At 45.0% G+C, this 12,510-nt stretch overlaps 2 pseudogenes and 1 gene segment (V, D, J or C); 1 reads left to right on the top strand and 2 right to left on the bottom strand.

The window, feature by feature from the left end:
* Positions 1–475, bottom strand: part of LOC103733826 — an 11,673-nt pseudogene extending 11,198 nt beyond the window's left edge.
* Positions 476–5,772: 5,297 nt separating this feature from the next.
* On the bottom strand, positions 5,773–7,013 carry LOC103733829 (annotated as a pseudogene).
* Positions 7,014–8,578: 1,565 nt separating this feature from the next.
* LOC115070296 lies at positions 8,579–9,270 on the top strand. The segment is given in 2 exon segments: positions 8,579–8,765; positions 8,906–9,270. Coding segments are annotated over 2 exon segments (411 nt in total).
* Positions 9,271–12,510: the final 3,240 nt, after the last annotated feature.

Here is a 12,510-nt window from a genome sequence, read left to right on the forward strand (position 1 = left end):
GGAATGCCCAGTCCCTTCAACACCTGTGTCACTAGCCTGGGCAGCCGACCTCTCCGTCTCCCTGGGCGTCCACAAGTCGCTGTCATTCCTTCTAACTAAATTCTACTGCACAAGCACCTACTAGGTGTCCGGTCCTGTGCGGTGCGGAATCCCACACCGAGTACCCCACTCTCCTGCTGGGATTCTTGGAAGCCGAGACGTCCCTCCTTCCCGGCGACCTGTCGGGGTCCTTTCCCCTCAGGAGCCCCTCCCGGCACCAGCCGCCTTTGGGCTAGCCTCAGCTCCAGCCGGCAGGTCCACTCACCGTTCCGGTGCTCCCTGCTGTCCAGCGCGGCGGGGTGTCCCCGCCCGGTCCTCCTCCGCGGTCGGTTGTCACATCCGGTCTGCGACCGCTGGGCGACTCTGCTCTTCGCTATGGCTGCTGCAAGGACCGCTGGGGAGAGCCAGGCGCTGCCGCGCCCCCTGAACCGCAGAATTCCTCAGAAAGCGCCTTCCCAGACCGAGGCGCCCCTGCCACAGCCACTTCCGGCGCGTCCTCCTCACACTGGACGACGTCCAGCACGCGACACCGCGCAGAGCCCAGCTCCGCCCTCCCGGGTTAGGCCCCGCCCCTCCCCGAGCGTAGCCCCGCCCCCGATCCCCGCCCCACCTCGAGCCGCGCCGCCCCTCTGGTGGCGGCTCTTCAAGCCAGAAGAGTCAGGTGCTGGCCCCGCCCCGTTTTGAGACACGCCCCCTTCTCGCATGCGCCCTCTTCTCCTAGGCACGGTTTTGACAAGTGACCCCTGCCCCATCCTTAACTTTGATCAGCTTAAGTGCGGTACCCTGGTCTTCAGACTCTTTGTTCCAGCTGACCGGAAGTGCCTGCGCCTTAGTCCCAGATTCCTGGCAGATGATTCCATTGCTTCCACCTCAAACCTTCAAATTAGAGTGAAAGAGTTTAAGTCACAGATGCAGCATTTCTTACAAATAAAATGGCATTTCTCAAATGGTACCCGAGAAGTTGGAAGAAGTTCTTTATAAGTTTGGTAGTGTTTAATGACTGGGCATAGGATGTTACACATTTTTTAAATTCAAGGATCATTCTAAAGCAGAATAAAAACTAAAGATCTGCCAGCTATCAGGTAGTACAGGGAGGGTTTTATGTTGACTACAATCGTGCTGAATATATAATAAGGAAGGCGAGAAACTGCTAATATGCTGATGCAGTAGAAACTACCACACTTTGCAACTAAAATGTATTATGGATGCTAACGCAGCCCGGTACACCTTTTGGAATGATGATTATGTTATTTGATTAATAACTTTTGAACTATGCTATTTTAATGTATATCATTTAGATTTCAGCACCTAGAGCCTCATTAAAAGAACAGTCTTAAAGGCCTGCTGTGGCTTTCCTTTTATTTTCATATCTAAACTCAACATAAGTCTTTCTTCAAATTGCAAGAAAATAGCTGTGCAACTTTTGAGAGGTTAGGTTCTTGCTTTTCATTTCTCCCCCATCCTGAACTTTGAAGGAAACCACAACTTTTCTGATGGAAGTGACAGCCCACTGCATTGGCCCCACACTGATAGAAACCTCCTATTGCTGGTGGCAAAGACCGGGAGACTCAACCTGCACAGCAAGTATCATCTCCTAAGATGATGGTGAAGGCACAGGAGGGAGACACGATGCTGTCTTTGGATAGGAACCTGAGGAAGAGATGCTGCACTATTTCTTTTAGACACTATAGTAACAGAGCCTCTTTTTGTTATTTAGTTTAGTTTTATACTATATGCATTTCGCCTGCATGTATGTAAGTAGATCTCCTGGAACTGGAGTTATGGATGGTTGTTAGCCACCTTGTGGGTTCTGGGAACCAAACCTGGCCTCTCAAAGAACAGCCAGTGCTCAACGGTGAGTTGAAATATCTCTCCAGACCCATGATGGAGTCTCTTGATTTAAGGGCCATGCAACTGGGCAAAAGGACTTCAGGGAGCTGGTCTTATAACCTGGATAAGTGTGAACAGTCAGGATAAAGTAGAAAATCAGTCATCTATCACTTCCAGTTTTATTTCTGGGGGATTTCCATCTTTGTTTTAAATCAGTGATTATCTTTTCAGATTCACTTTTCTTTTGTTTAATTTATCTTATTTGAGAATGTGTATTTGCACAGATGCATGTTTTCAGACGTGAGAAGGCAAGGTGCAGGAGTTCGTCCTCTCACTCTGTCTTATGATGTCCAGGGAAGGAACTCGGGTCCCTCTAGTTGGTAGCAGGCTCGAAAGTCTACAAGTGACTCCCCTTGGGAAGAGCACTGAAGACATCCAATCACGTTTTATTCCTATTCTTGTGGCTACAACCAGACTGTGAGTAGACGATTTGGGGTCCATAGAAAATATTAGTGGATGCTACTTAGATGCCCACGAAAAATGCTTTCCTCTAGTTATTGTAAAAGGCGACTCCTCAAAGTCGTGCCCTGACAATGTTTTCCTTTTCTTTTCCCTCCCACATAGGGGAGATCCAGGGAGAGACCGTGGAGCAGCACCCCTCTACCCTCAGTGTGCAGGAGGGAGCCAGCCCAGCCATCGGCTGCACTTACTCGAGTAGACAGTACTTCAGCGTACTTCCCTTGGTACAAGCACAAAGCTGGAAGGGTTGTCCAGCTTGTGACAGACATCCGTGCAAATGTGGCCAGAAAGCAAAACCAAAGACTCACCGTTTTACTGGATCAGAAAGCCAAGCGCTTCTCCCTGCACTTCACAGAAACCCAGCCTGGAGACTCAGCTACCTACTTCTGTGCAGCAAGTGCGCACTGCTCCCCAGACACCTGCCGCCTGTCCTCAAACCTACCATTAAGATTGGAGACCCACCTCTTTTCCCGTGTCACAGAAATTATAGTAAAGCATTTGTCTTATTGTCGTAAATGGAAACTAGCATGGATATTCAAAGCATAAATAAGAAAGCTAAGTGTGAAGTGACCCTGAAAAGCCAGAGCTCTTATTTGCTGATTGTTGTTCAAAAGTTAATTATTTTAGCTGGAACACCCCTTTAGTCTCAGCACTCAGAAGGTAGAGGCAGGCAGATCTCTGTGAGACTGGGGGGCAGCCTGGCCTACATAGAAAGTTTCAGCTCAGCTGACTCTGTCTTTAAAAAAAATTAAAAAATTATTTCCTTTTGTTATATAAGATGCCCAACAGAATGCTTATATACATACGGACATAGTCAAAAATGAGGAGCCAGATGCAGGAATGCACAGGGCAGGATCTGGTGCTTCACGTTCTTCCTATCTGCAAAATGCAGGCACCTTGTTATTTCTAGTTCAGGAAGTGCCGTTTTTTTCCAATTCATAATGATTATTTTGGATTCCTGAGTGATATTTGCAAACCTTCGGTCTTAATTTTAATTTAGTAGTCTCTATTTCTACATAGTCATGTCTGTGTTTTGTCATGTGTAATAGCTCTCCATTTAAAAAGAACCAGAAAGTTTCATAACAAGGACAGCTGAAGGACATTTGATGAACACATTAATGTCTAAGGATCAGGTTCTTCTATTTATTCTAAAATACGTTCTTTCTCAATTCATAAAGGACCATTTATATTCTGAAATTAAAATTTAAAGTTTGTTTCCTTTGTCTTAAATTTAAGATCCTAAATTGAATCCTACATATTGGTGTTCATACGTTTTAAAATTGAATTTTCTATCTTATCTTAATATTTGCTGGTAGACCAAGTACAAAAACAGTTATTTGCAAATCATATGTGGTTATGTAGCTGGCTTTCAAAGTGCAGACGATTTGCAATGAAACTATACCATTAGATTTTCTTTATTGATTAAGCTAGCCTAATTTTAGGAAAACATTTTTTTGAGGGGGTCTTTTTGAGAGAAGATTTCCCTGTAGCTTCGGCTGGCCTGGATTCACTAATGGAGACCAGGCTGGCCTCGAACTCATAGAGATCCGCCTGCCTCTGCCTCCCGAGTGCTGGGATTAAAGGTGTGTGCCACCAAGCCCGGCTGAAGACAACATTTTAAAAGATGTTACAATAAAGTGCTCAGTCTTGAATAGAAATGAAAATATTTATGTCAACAATTTAAAAAGCAGAAATGTCTTAACAAATAATACAACAGGACTTTAAAAATTCTCTTCTGTATCTGTTTACTAAAAAATTCATTGACTGTCCATACTGTAACACACTTTGTGCTGGAAACTAATTCTATGTTGCAGCCTCATTATAATCTCTAGCATGGAAGAGTTCATTTTCTACATGGAAATATGCGTGATCCATGCCAATCCTACCCATAAATCAATGATTGCTGTTTCTTAGAAGTTCACTGTAAAAGGGAAAACATGAGTTCCCCTTCCCTGATATTATCCTTCACATCGCCCCTCCTTTCTGAGACTTTAGGACTGTTGTGTGGATGGCGTTGCACAGCCCCAGGTCTGTCACAATAATAAATGCTCCACAACCCTGAATGCTCACTCTCTGTGACTTTCTCCTTCCACCTCTAACCCTACTTTCTCACCCTCAAATTTAGAATGAGAGTTTGTCTAATAAATGATCCTGTATTGTATCTCTCAGGCTTGAGGCTGGAAAGCCTAGGTGGGGCTTGAAACCTTCAAAGGAAACAATGTTCACATTTTTTTTTGCTTTAAAAAATTTAATGTATCAAAATGCCTGCTTTAGTGATATGCTAGTCCCACCCCAAAAATAACCCCAGTACCCCCAATACTCCCTTGTAAGTAACAATGTCCATTTTGACCAGCAAACTCATACTTCTAAACCCATGTGTGGACAAAGTACACATCTTCTAAACTTAAGCATGGGGCTCAGGTGACTGCAAGGGTGCATCTACCTGTCAAGCGTCATGGGGCTCAGGTGACTGCAAGGGTGCATCTACCCGTCAAGCGTCCAGCGTCTGCCCTGCAGAAGAGTGGGCAGTGAAACTGTTACATGGTAATATAGGACCAGAGCCCCAGATAACCAACTTTTGAGTACTGTATTCCTCACCCCTACTCAAAAGGAGATCCTTATTTCTAAACCAGTCTCTTCACCTTGTGATTAGGATGATTTCCTCCTTTAGAAAAGCAAATATATGCACACACCCATGTGTGTATAAATTTTTTATTTTTACATTTAAATATAAAAACACTATTCTGCTTTGTGTTATAAATGGTGGACCAGGAAATAAGAACTTTTTCTTCCTTTAAAGTAGGGTTATCCATCAGGTTATGTGTTGAGCTTGTGATCATGGAGGGCATGTGGCCCCAAGCAAAGAAAACATGGCACAGGAGACTAACCTCCAGCTCCTCTTCCCCCACCTTAACTTCCATTTGGAATAAAGTTGGTTTGACCTTAAAAAATGATAGCTTGGCACCAATAGTGGAAATGCCAACCTAAACAGGCAGACCTGCCCTGTCAGCTACCCTGAAGAAGCAAATGTCCTCCCTCTCCTTCAAAAACACACCTGCTTTGTGCAGACAGCCACACCTACTGGACACACACACCTGACAGGATAGAAGCAGTAGGTACCTTTCCCTACCCCCACCCCAGCCCACTAGCATTAGAAAACTTCAGTGCTAGGAAAAAAAATGGGACTGTGTGTGTAGTGATGAAGAACTTGACCCCATTATCCTGACCGATGAAAGCAAGATTGACTAGGCAAGAGGAATAAAAACCTTTGCTCTTCTTCCTGGTAGGTTATAACGGGGATGATTAGGACACCTGGAAGAGAGAAGAGAGCCCTGGGATAAAGAGCTAGGAAGGGCTGGATGGATCGCTGGAAGTCTAGTCCACTTAGGTTTTGCACTGGAAGGGCTCATCTCCAGTCTCATTGAGAAGTCGTGCGGATGATGGCTTCTGTCACCGCAAAGGGGTCGCAATTGGCAGAAGGGCGGCCGTCTTCAAAGTAACCCTTCTTCTCCTGGCCGACAGTCCAGGAATGCGCATGCTAGTGCCACGGTTGGCATCAGCAGAAAAGTCGCTGATGTTGATGTTGGAGGTTTTGTGGAATCCAGTCTGACGTCGGGCATTGTCCAGGCCCCCTTGGGATCGTAGGCGTGAATGTAGTGCTGGTGCCCCTTGCTTGGTCTTCAATGGCTTCCTCAGTATCCTTCAGACCATTCTCCTCCCGCATGGCCTTGGTGCTGAAGTTGGTATAGCAGCCTGCACCGTTCCAGTTCCCAGGAATGGGCTTGTGATCAAAGGTTGTTATCACTCCACAGTCTTCACATACATGATGAAAATGAAATGGGCCACCCAGAGATGGTCTCCCATGTGGATTCCTTCACAGTGCCCAATGTGGAATTCCCACTGGCCAGGCATGACCTCAGCATTTGTCCCCGTGATTTTGACACCAGCATAAAGCAGGCCTGGCAGAGCCTCCACACTTTCCCTGCCATAGGCTTTGTCGTCCCCAGCACCACAGTAACATGAACCTTGAGGCCCAGGGAAGCCATTGGAGGTCCAACCAAAAGGAGGCCCATCTGTTCCCATGAGAGTATATTCCTGTTCCATTCCAAACCAGGAGTGCTGGCTGCTCACCATGTCCATTATCCATTTACAGGTGTGCAGTAAATTGGTCTCTGAAGGCTTCTGGTCATACCTGAAACCTTCACAGAACACCAACTTGTTGGGGTCTTTGCAGAAGGGGTCCGGAAACATGGCTACATGGATGCGATACATGTCACTATTGGAGCCTTCAGACTGAAAAGTACTAGAGCCATCAAGGTTCCACTCAGGTAATTCTTCCACACACTTGGGCTCACAGTCCAGAGTGCTGGTCTTGCAGCGCAGTCCTTCCCAGTACCATCGATCTAGACATACTTGGCTTGGACTCTCTCACCCTGAGGCAGGGACATACACATTTGCTTGATGCCTTTGTTCAAGTACGAACCTGCTGAGGTGGCCACAGTGGAAGGTGTTCTGGGTGGCGGGTGGACAGGTGGCTGGACAGGCCATGAGGGCCAGGAGGAGGGCAGGGAGGAGATTGATGTGCAGTCAGACGCTCTGCTCTTCTCCCATTCTTGGTTCTCCATTCGCAACTTTTATACGTGTGTTAAGTTGTGATAAAATGTACAAATATAAAGCTTACCACTTCAAAATATATAAGGTGGAGTGATGCGGGAAGCATTGAAAGGGAGGGAGCAGGGGGGCGGTTTTGTGACCTAAACACATAGTTTACATGTATGAAATTCTCAAGTAATAAATTTAAAAATTGCTAATAAAAAATGGAAGTGTACAGTTAAGTATTATTGAGTACTTTCATATTGTTGGACAACCATCCATCTCTAGAATTCTTCATTCTCTGAAAAGGAAATGACCCAATATTGTTCAGATTTTCATTTTGTTGCCATATCTAAGAATAGAATTTTATTTCTGACTTCTCATAATTTCCGTTTAGCACAGGTCTGGATCAAGTTCTGACAGTGACTTGTAATGTGGAAGAGACGGAGAAGGGAGACATGAACTCAAACAACATCAGGCCTTGAACTTGTTACTTAGTCTGTATCCAAGAAACTACTCACAGGTTAATTCTGGACCAGGGAGCTTCACAGGTTGATGCTGGACTCGTGAGCTCCTTCATCTAAATCTGTGGACAGTGAGTGTCAGAAAACACACTGGGCTAAGACCTCAGTGATGTGAAAAGCATCCTTCCTGCAGGGTCTCCACTGGAGAACAGGATCAGCAATTGTCTGATTCACATAGTTGGTACTCTTATTTTGAAGTCATGAAACTAGGGGGCAAATAAGACATAGATGTCAGATCATTCTAGAAGGATTCAATTATCAAGTTATGGAGAGTGTTCTGTGTAAGACTCATAGTTTTTGATTTTCAGTGATTCTGAAATTTAAGAGTACTTGAATCTTGATTAGATAATCTGAAAAGATAATATTATTTATTTTTATTTTATGTGTATGAGTGTATCGCCTGCATGTGTGTAAGTGCACCCGTGTCATGAAATGCTCAGAGAGGTCAGAACTGGAATTGGAGTTATGGATGGTTGTTAGCTGCCATCTGGGTGCTGGGACTCAAACCCAGGCCCTCTGTAAGAGCAGTCAGTGTTCTTAACTGCTGATCCATCTCTCCAGTCCAAAATTTGTATTATTTTAGAACAGAGGAATGAAGCATGGTCTTTCAAGTACTAGTGATCCTGCATCCCATACTGGTTATTCTTTATTTTTGTTTTATTTACCCAATATGCACTGGTACCTTGTAAATGTCACTCACTGCCCTAGAGGTTGGGAACTGTTCTGAAAAACAGGACCATCCAGCATGAGCTGGCTTCCTTACTTCCTGAAGTGCTTTCATGGCATTTCAGAGAACTGCAGTTGGATCGTAAGAGATGCACAAATGCGTAAAGCCCGTGGAACGATGTATAATGGAAATCTGAACTACAAAGGCGTTGGGATGCTCTCCTAAGGTATTTTTAACAGAGTCCTTAGAACATCAATCTATAATGAAAACCTAAGGAGCTATGACGGCTGCTTTTAGATTGACAAGGATCCTCTGAAGACTGACATGTGCCTTATCAATGAAGTCAGTGAGGAGGACAATCTTTTGACTTTCAGATCAGAACTTTCATCTGCAGTTCAGTTCCTGTCCTCCAGGGGGTGCAGTTTCCCAACACACGTTCATTTCCCATGTGATTTGTAGGCTGAGCAGATTCATCATTTCTCTATGACAGCCGCATTTATTTCGTTGTGTTTAAAACCAAGAACATTACTTAGGTGACACTCTAAAGATGAATGCGTCTCCAGGCTCAGTGATGGTGATACTCTTCATACTTGGTAAGTAAAATGACTTCAAAAATTTGACTCTTTCTCCCATGATACCGGAAACATCTTTATCCATAAAGGTCAGAGCTTTATTTCCAAGGTGACACATTCTTTCTCTCTCTCCTTCTCTTCTTTCCCACCCCGTGCTCTAGGAAAGACCCATGGAGACTCTGTGACCCAAATAAGAGGCCAAATCAGCATCCCAGAAGGAAGTCCCCTGACAATAAACTGCACTTATTCAACCACAGTGATAGCGTTCCCTGCTCTTCTTTGGTATATTCAGTATCCCGGAGAAGGCCCGCAGCTCCTCCTGAAAGCCCTCAGGGATGAAGAGAGGGGAAGCAGCAAAGGTTTTGAAGCCACATACAGTAAAGGAACTACTTCCTTCCACTTGCAGAAAGACGCGGTCCACGTGTCAGACTCGGCTGTGTACTACTGTGCTATGAGTGACACAGTGGCAGAAACCTCAGGAAGAGCTGAGCACAAACTGAGTGCAAACAGCCTGTCCAGCTGTTGAGCATCTGCCTCTGTGATGACTGGCTTCAGAGGTCTGCTGTGTGCCCTGGTGCATCTCTGGTTGGGGAAACTTATAAAAACATTCTCAAATCAAGTCACATAATTGCATAAATCACTTAAACAACCAAATGGTATCTATGGTCATTGCTGTAACTTATTTAACTTTATTTTTTTGCAGTGCTGGTGGATGAAACCCAGAGCCCATGTTTGTTACAAAGGGCTCTACTCCTGACCCACATCCTTAACCTTATTCAGATAACCAACTGTGCATAAGACCCTGAAAATGTGGTAGAAAAGGAGACAGGAGTGCTCAGCCCTTCCTCCTTGAAAAGACCCTCAGAATTCTTAATGAAGAAGAAGGGAATGGCCGAGAGGTTGCCCCTCATGTGAACAGAATCTTATGTGCAGCAACAGTGGAAAGCACTGAATGGGACAGATGCTCATTGTGCAGATGAGCTCTTAGTAAATCAGATGGGAGACACACGCTGGTGTTCAAAACACAGGGAGCAAAGATGGGTCTCAAGAAAGACTCCTGTCCCCATGAACAGCCATGGGTATTCACGAAATAATTATTCCCATGCCCTTCATGCCTCCTTTATTCAATAGTATTTCTCTTTCTGGAGGTTGCATATTTATTTATCAACTCGTCTCCAGAGAGGCCTAATGCTTGCTTCCTAATTTTGTCAGTTATGAATAAAGCGCCCCTATCACTGTGAAGGTTTTTGTGGGAACCTATAGGTTCAATTACTTGGAGTGAATTCCAGGAAACATGAGCGCTAAGTCACATGGGAAGACTTTGAAAGAAGTTATTGAACTGTCTTCCAGAGCAGCTGTGCTTTTGCGACCCCACTGGCCTTAGAGTTCCTGTTGTTCCACACCGTCACCAGGAGCTGGTGTTGCCTCATTCTGCTTCGCCCATTCTCATAGGTGTGTTAGTGCCACTTTGCTCTTTTTAATTTGCATTTCCCTGATGATGGGTGACAGGGCACATCTTCTCATGAGATTGCCATTTGTACATATTCTTTGGTAAAATGTCTGTTCAGGGGTTTGACTTACTTGAATGGGTAGCTCATTTTATTAACTTCTAAGGTGTCTGCATATTTTGGTTCACCAACCTGCATCAAGTGTGCAATTTTTCATAATTAATAGAGTATAGGTTTTTAAAGTATTCCCTTTATATGTTCTGTGTCTTTCTGGTGTCTGTTATGATGTTTCCCCTTTCATCTCTGATTTTGTTGATTTGGAGGTGCTCTTTCTTTCTTTTGGTTAACTGGGAGATGAGTTTATATCCTGTATCAAAACAGAGAAGAGGAAACAGCAAAACACCCACTGAGCAAGTTGAGCTCTGACCCCAAGATGGCAGTGTTTACATTGTCTGTAGCTACACCTAGTCTCTGATTGGCTGGCCATGCTTCTGTGTTCAAAGTTACCTGGAAGATAAGGTGCTCAACTAAGGAGGCCCTAAAGGGCAGATTTCTGTAGAACAGCAACGGAGACGCATCTGATCGCCTCCTTGGTGGTTTCATGGCTGTATTTTTGTTGTAAGCTACTGTAGAGTTTTAGGCAGGTGGTCACAGGAAGTCAAGGAGCATTTTCTTAGGATTTGGGGAAGAGGTGTTGTCTCTTGGGGGCAGGAGGTGGGAAGAAAATGGGCCTATCTCTGGATTATCCGAGGTTGACGTGAGGAGTGAGAAGGACGCACCTTGGAAGCTCGATGACTGATTTCTTGACTTTCACATCACTTTCCTAATAGGGGTGAGTGGCAAGACCCAGGTGGAGCAGCGTCCTGGGTCCCTGACTGTCCTGCGGGGAGAGAACTGCACTCTTCAATGCAATTACACCGTGAGCCCCTTTAACAACTTAAGATGAGACAAACAGGACAGACGAAGAAGCCCTGTACCCCTGGCAATCATGACTTACCAAGAGAACAAAAAGTCGAATGGAAGGTTCTCAGCAACTCTGGATGTGGCTGCTAGGCTCAGCACCCTGCACATCGCAACTTGCCTGCGCGATGACACTGCTGCCTGCATCTGTGTGGTGGGCACCCCGTGCTCTCCAGACACTTGCTGCCAGTACCAAAACCTGCCCTGGAGGCCATCAAGGATGTGTAGGGGGAGGGGCAGAGCCAATCTTTTTAATGCAGTGTATTGTTACTGGTGAAACTCTAGTTTACCTTTTCGGGTTGTTAATTTCACCAATGAAACAATCGTAGAACAGAATCAGAAGGAAACTCGAGGACAATTTTATTAGACTTTTGAGAGGAAACCAACAGCACAGGGAATCTGAAAACCCTAGCAGCCGCTAGGAGGAGGGAGATAAAGTCATGCCTTTGGATTTAACCATGGAGGTCTGAGGAACAGTGAGAAAGCGGAGCTTCAAGGAAAAGATGCTTAGAAGTGCTGAGTAATAGATCAGACTTCAGAGGGTGTCTGAGCCCAGACTCGTGTCCCAGGGCAAAGGGCTACGCCAGGGACACGTAGTTAGAAATAGAAACAATGACAGCTTTTTAAGAAAGGAACTCTTTTGAGGATGGAAATAGTGAGTTGAAGAAAGAATCCAAAAAGCAGCTGGCCACACTGTGTAGCTGTTTATAGGAACTTTATGGCCCTTCCTGTCCTAGTTTGATTTCCGGTGCTATGGTAAACACCATATTCAAAACCAAGTTGGGGCAGAAAGTGTTTATTTCGTGTTGCAGGTTACAGTCCATCGTCAAGAAAAGCCAAGGCAGGAGCTCAAGGCGGGATCTTGAAGCAGAAACCACAGAGGAATGCTGCTTACTGGCTTGCTAGCTTCCCGTTCTTTAAGAAATGTTTGCAAGTTTCATATAATTTGATATTTAGATACCCCTTCCTATCTGTACCTCCCTTTACTGCACCTGCCTAATTTAATTTATATGTTCTATTATATACATAATGTGGCAAATAGAGTCTGACTTGTGTCCCCAAATGTGTGTGAGATGCTTTGCCCTAAGTAACCAATCTTCAGTGCAACCTCTACTCATAGGAAGAATGCATCTCTCAACTCTCACCAGAGAAATTTCCTTGTGCAGCAGATGGTGATTAACACAGAAACCCACAACTGGTCAGTGTGCAGAGAACAAGAGGCAACAGCGTGCTTATTCCTGATACGGACGCCTACTGTTAGCTTTCTTACACGGTCCAGGCCTCTTGCTTGGGGATGACAGAACCCACAGGGAGCTGGGCCCTCCTACATCAATTAGCAGTTAGGAAAAAGCCTCAAA

The sequence above is a fragment of the Nannospalax galili genome, unplaced genomic scaffold (genome assembly GCF_000622305.1).
Source record: "Nannospalax galili isolate Female #2095 unplaced genomic scaffold, S.galili_v1.0 scaffold1256, whole genome shotgun sequence".
Lineage (NCBI taxonomy): Eukaryota > Metazoa > Chordata > Mammalia > Rodentia > Spalacidae > Nannospalax > Nannospalax galili.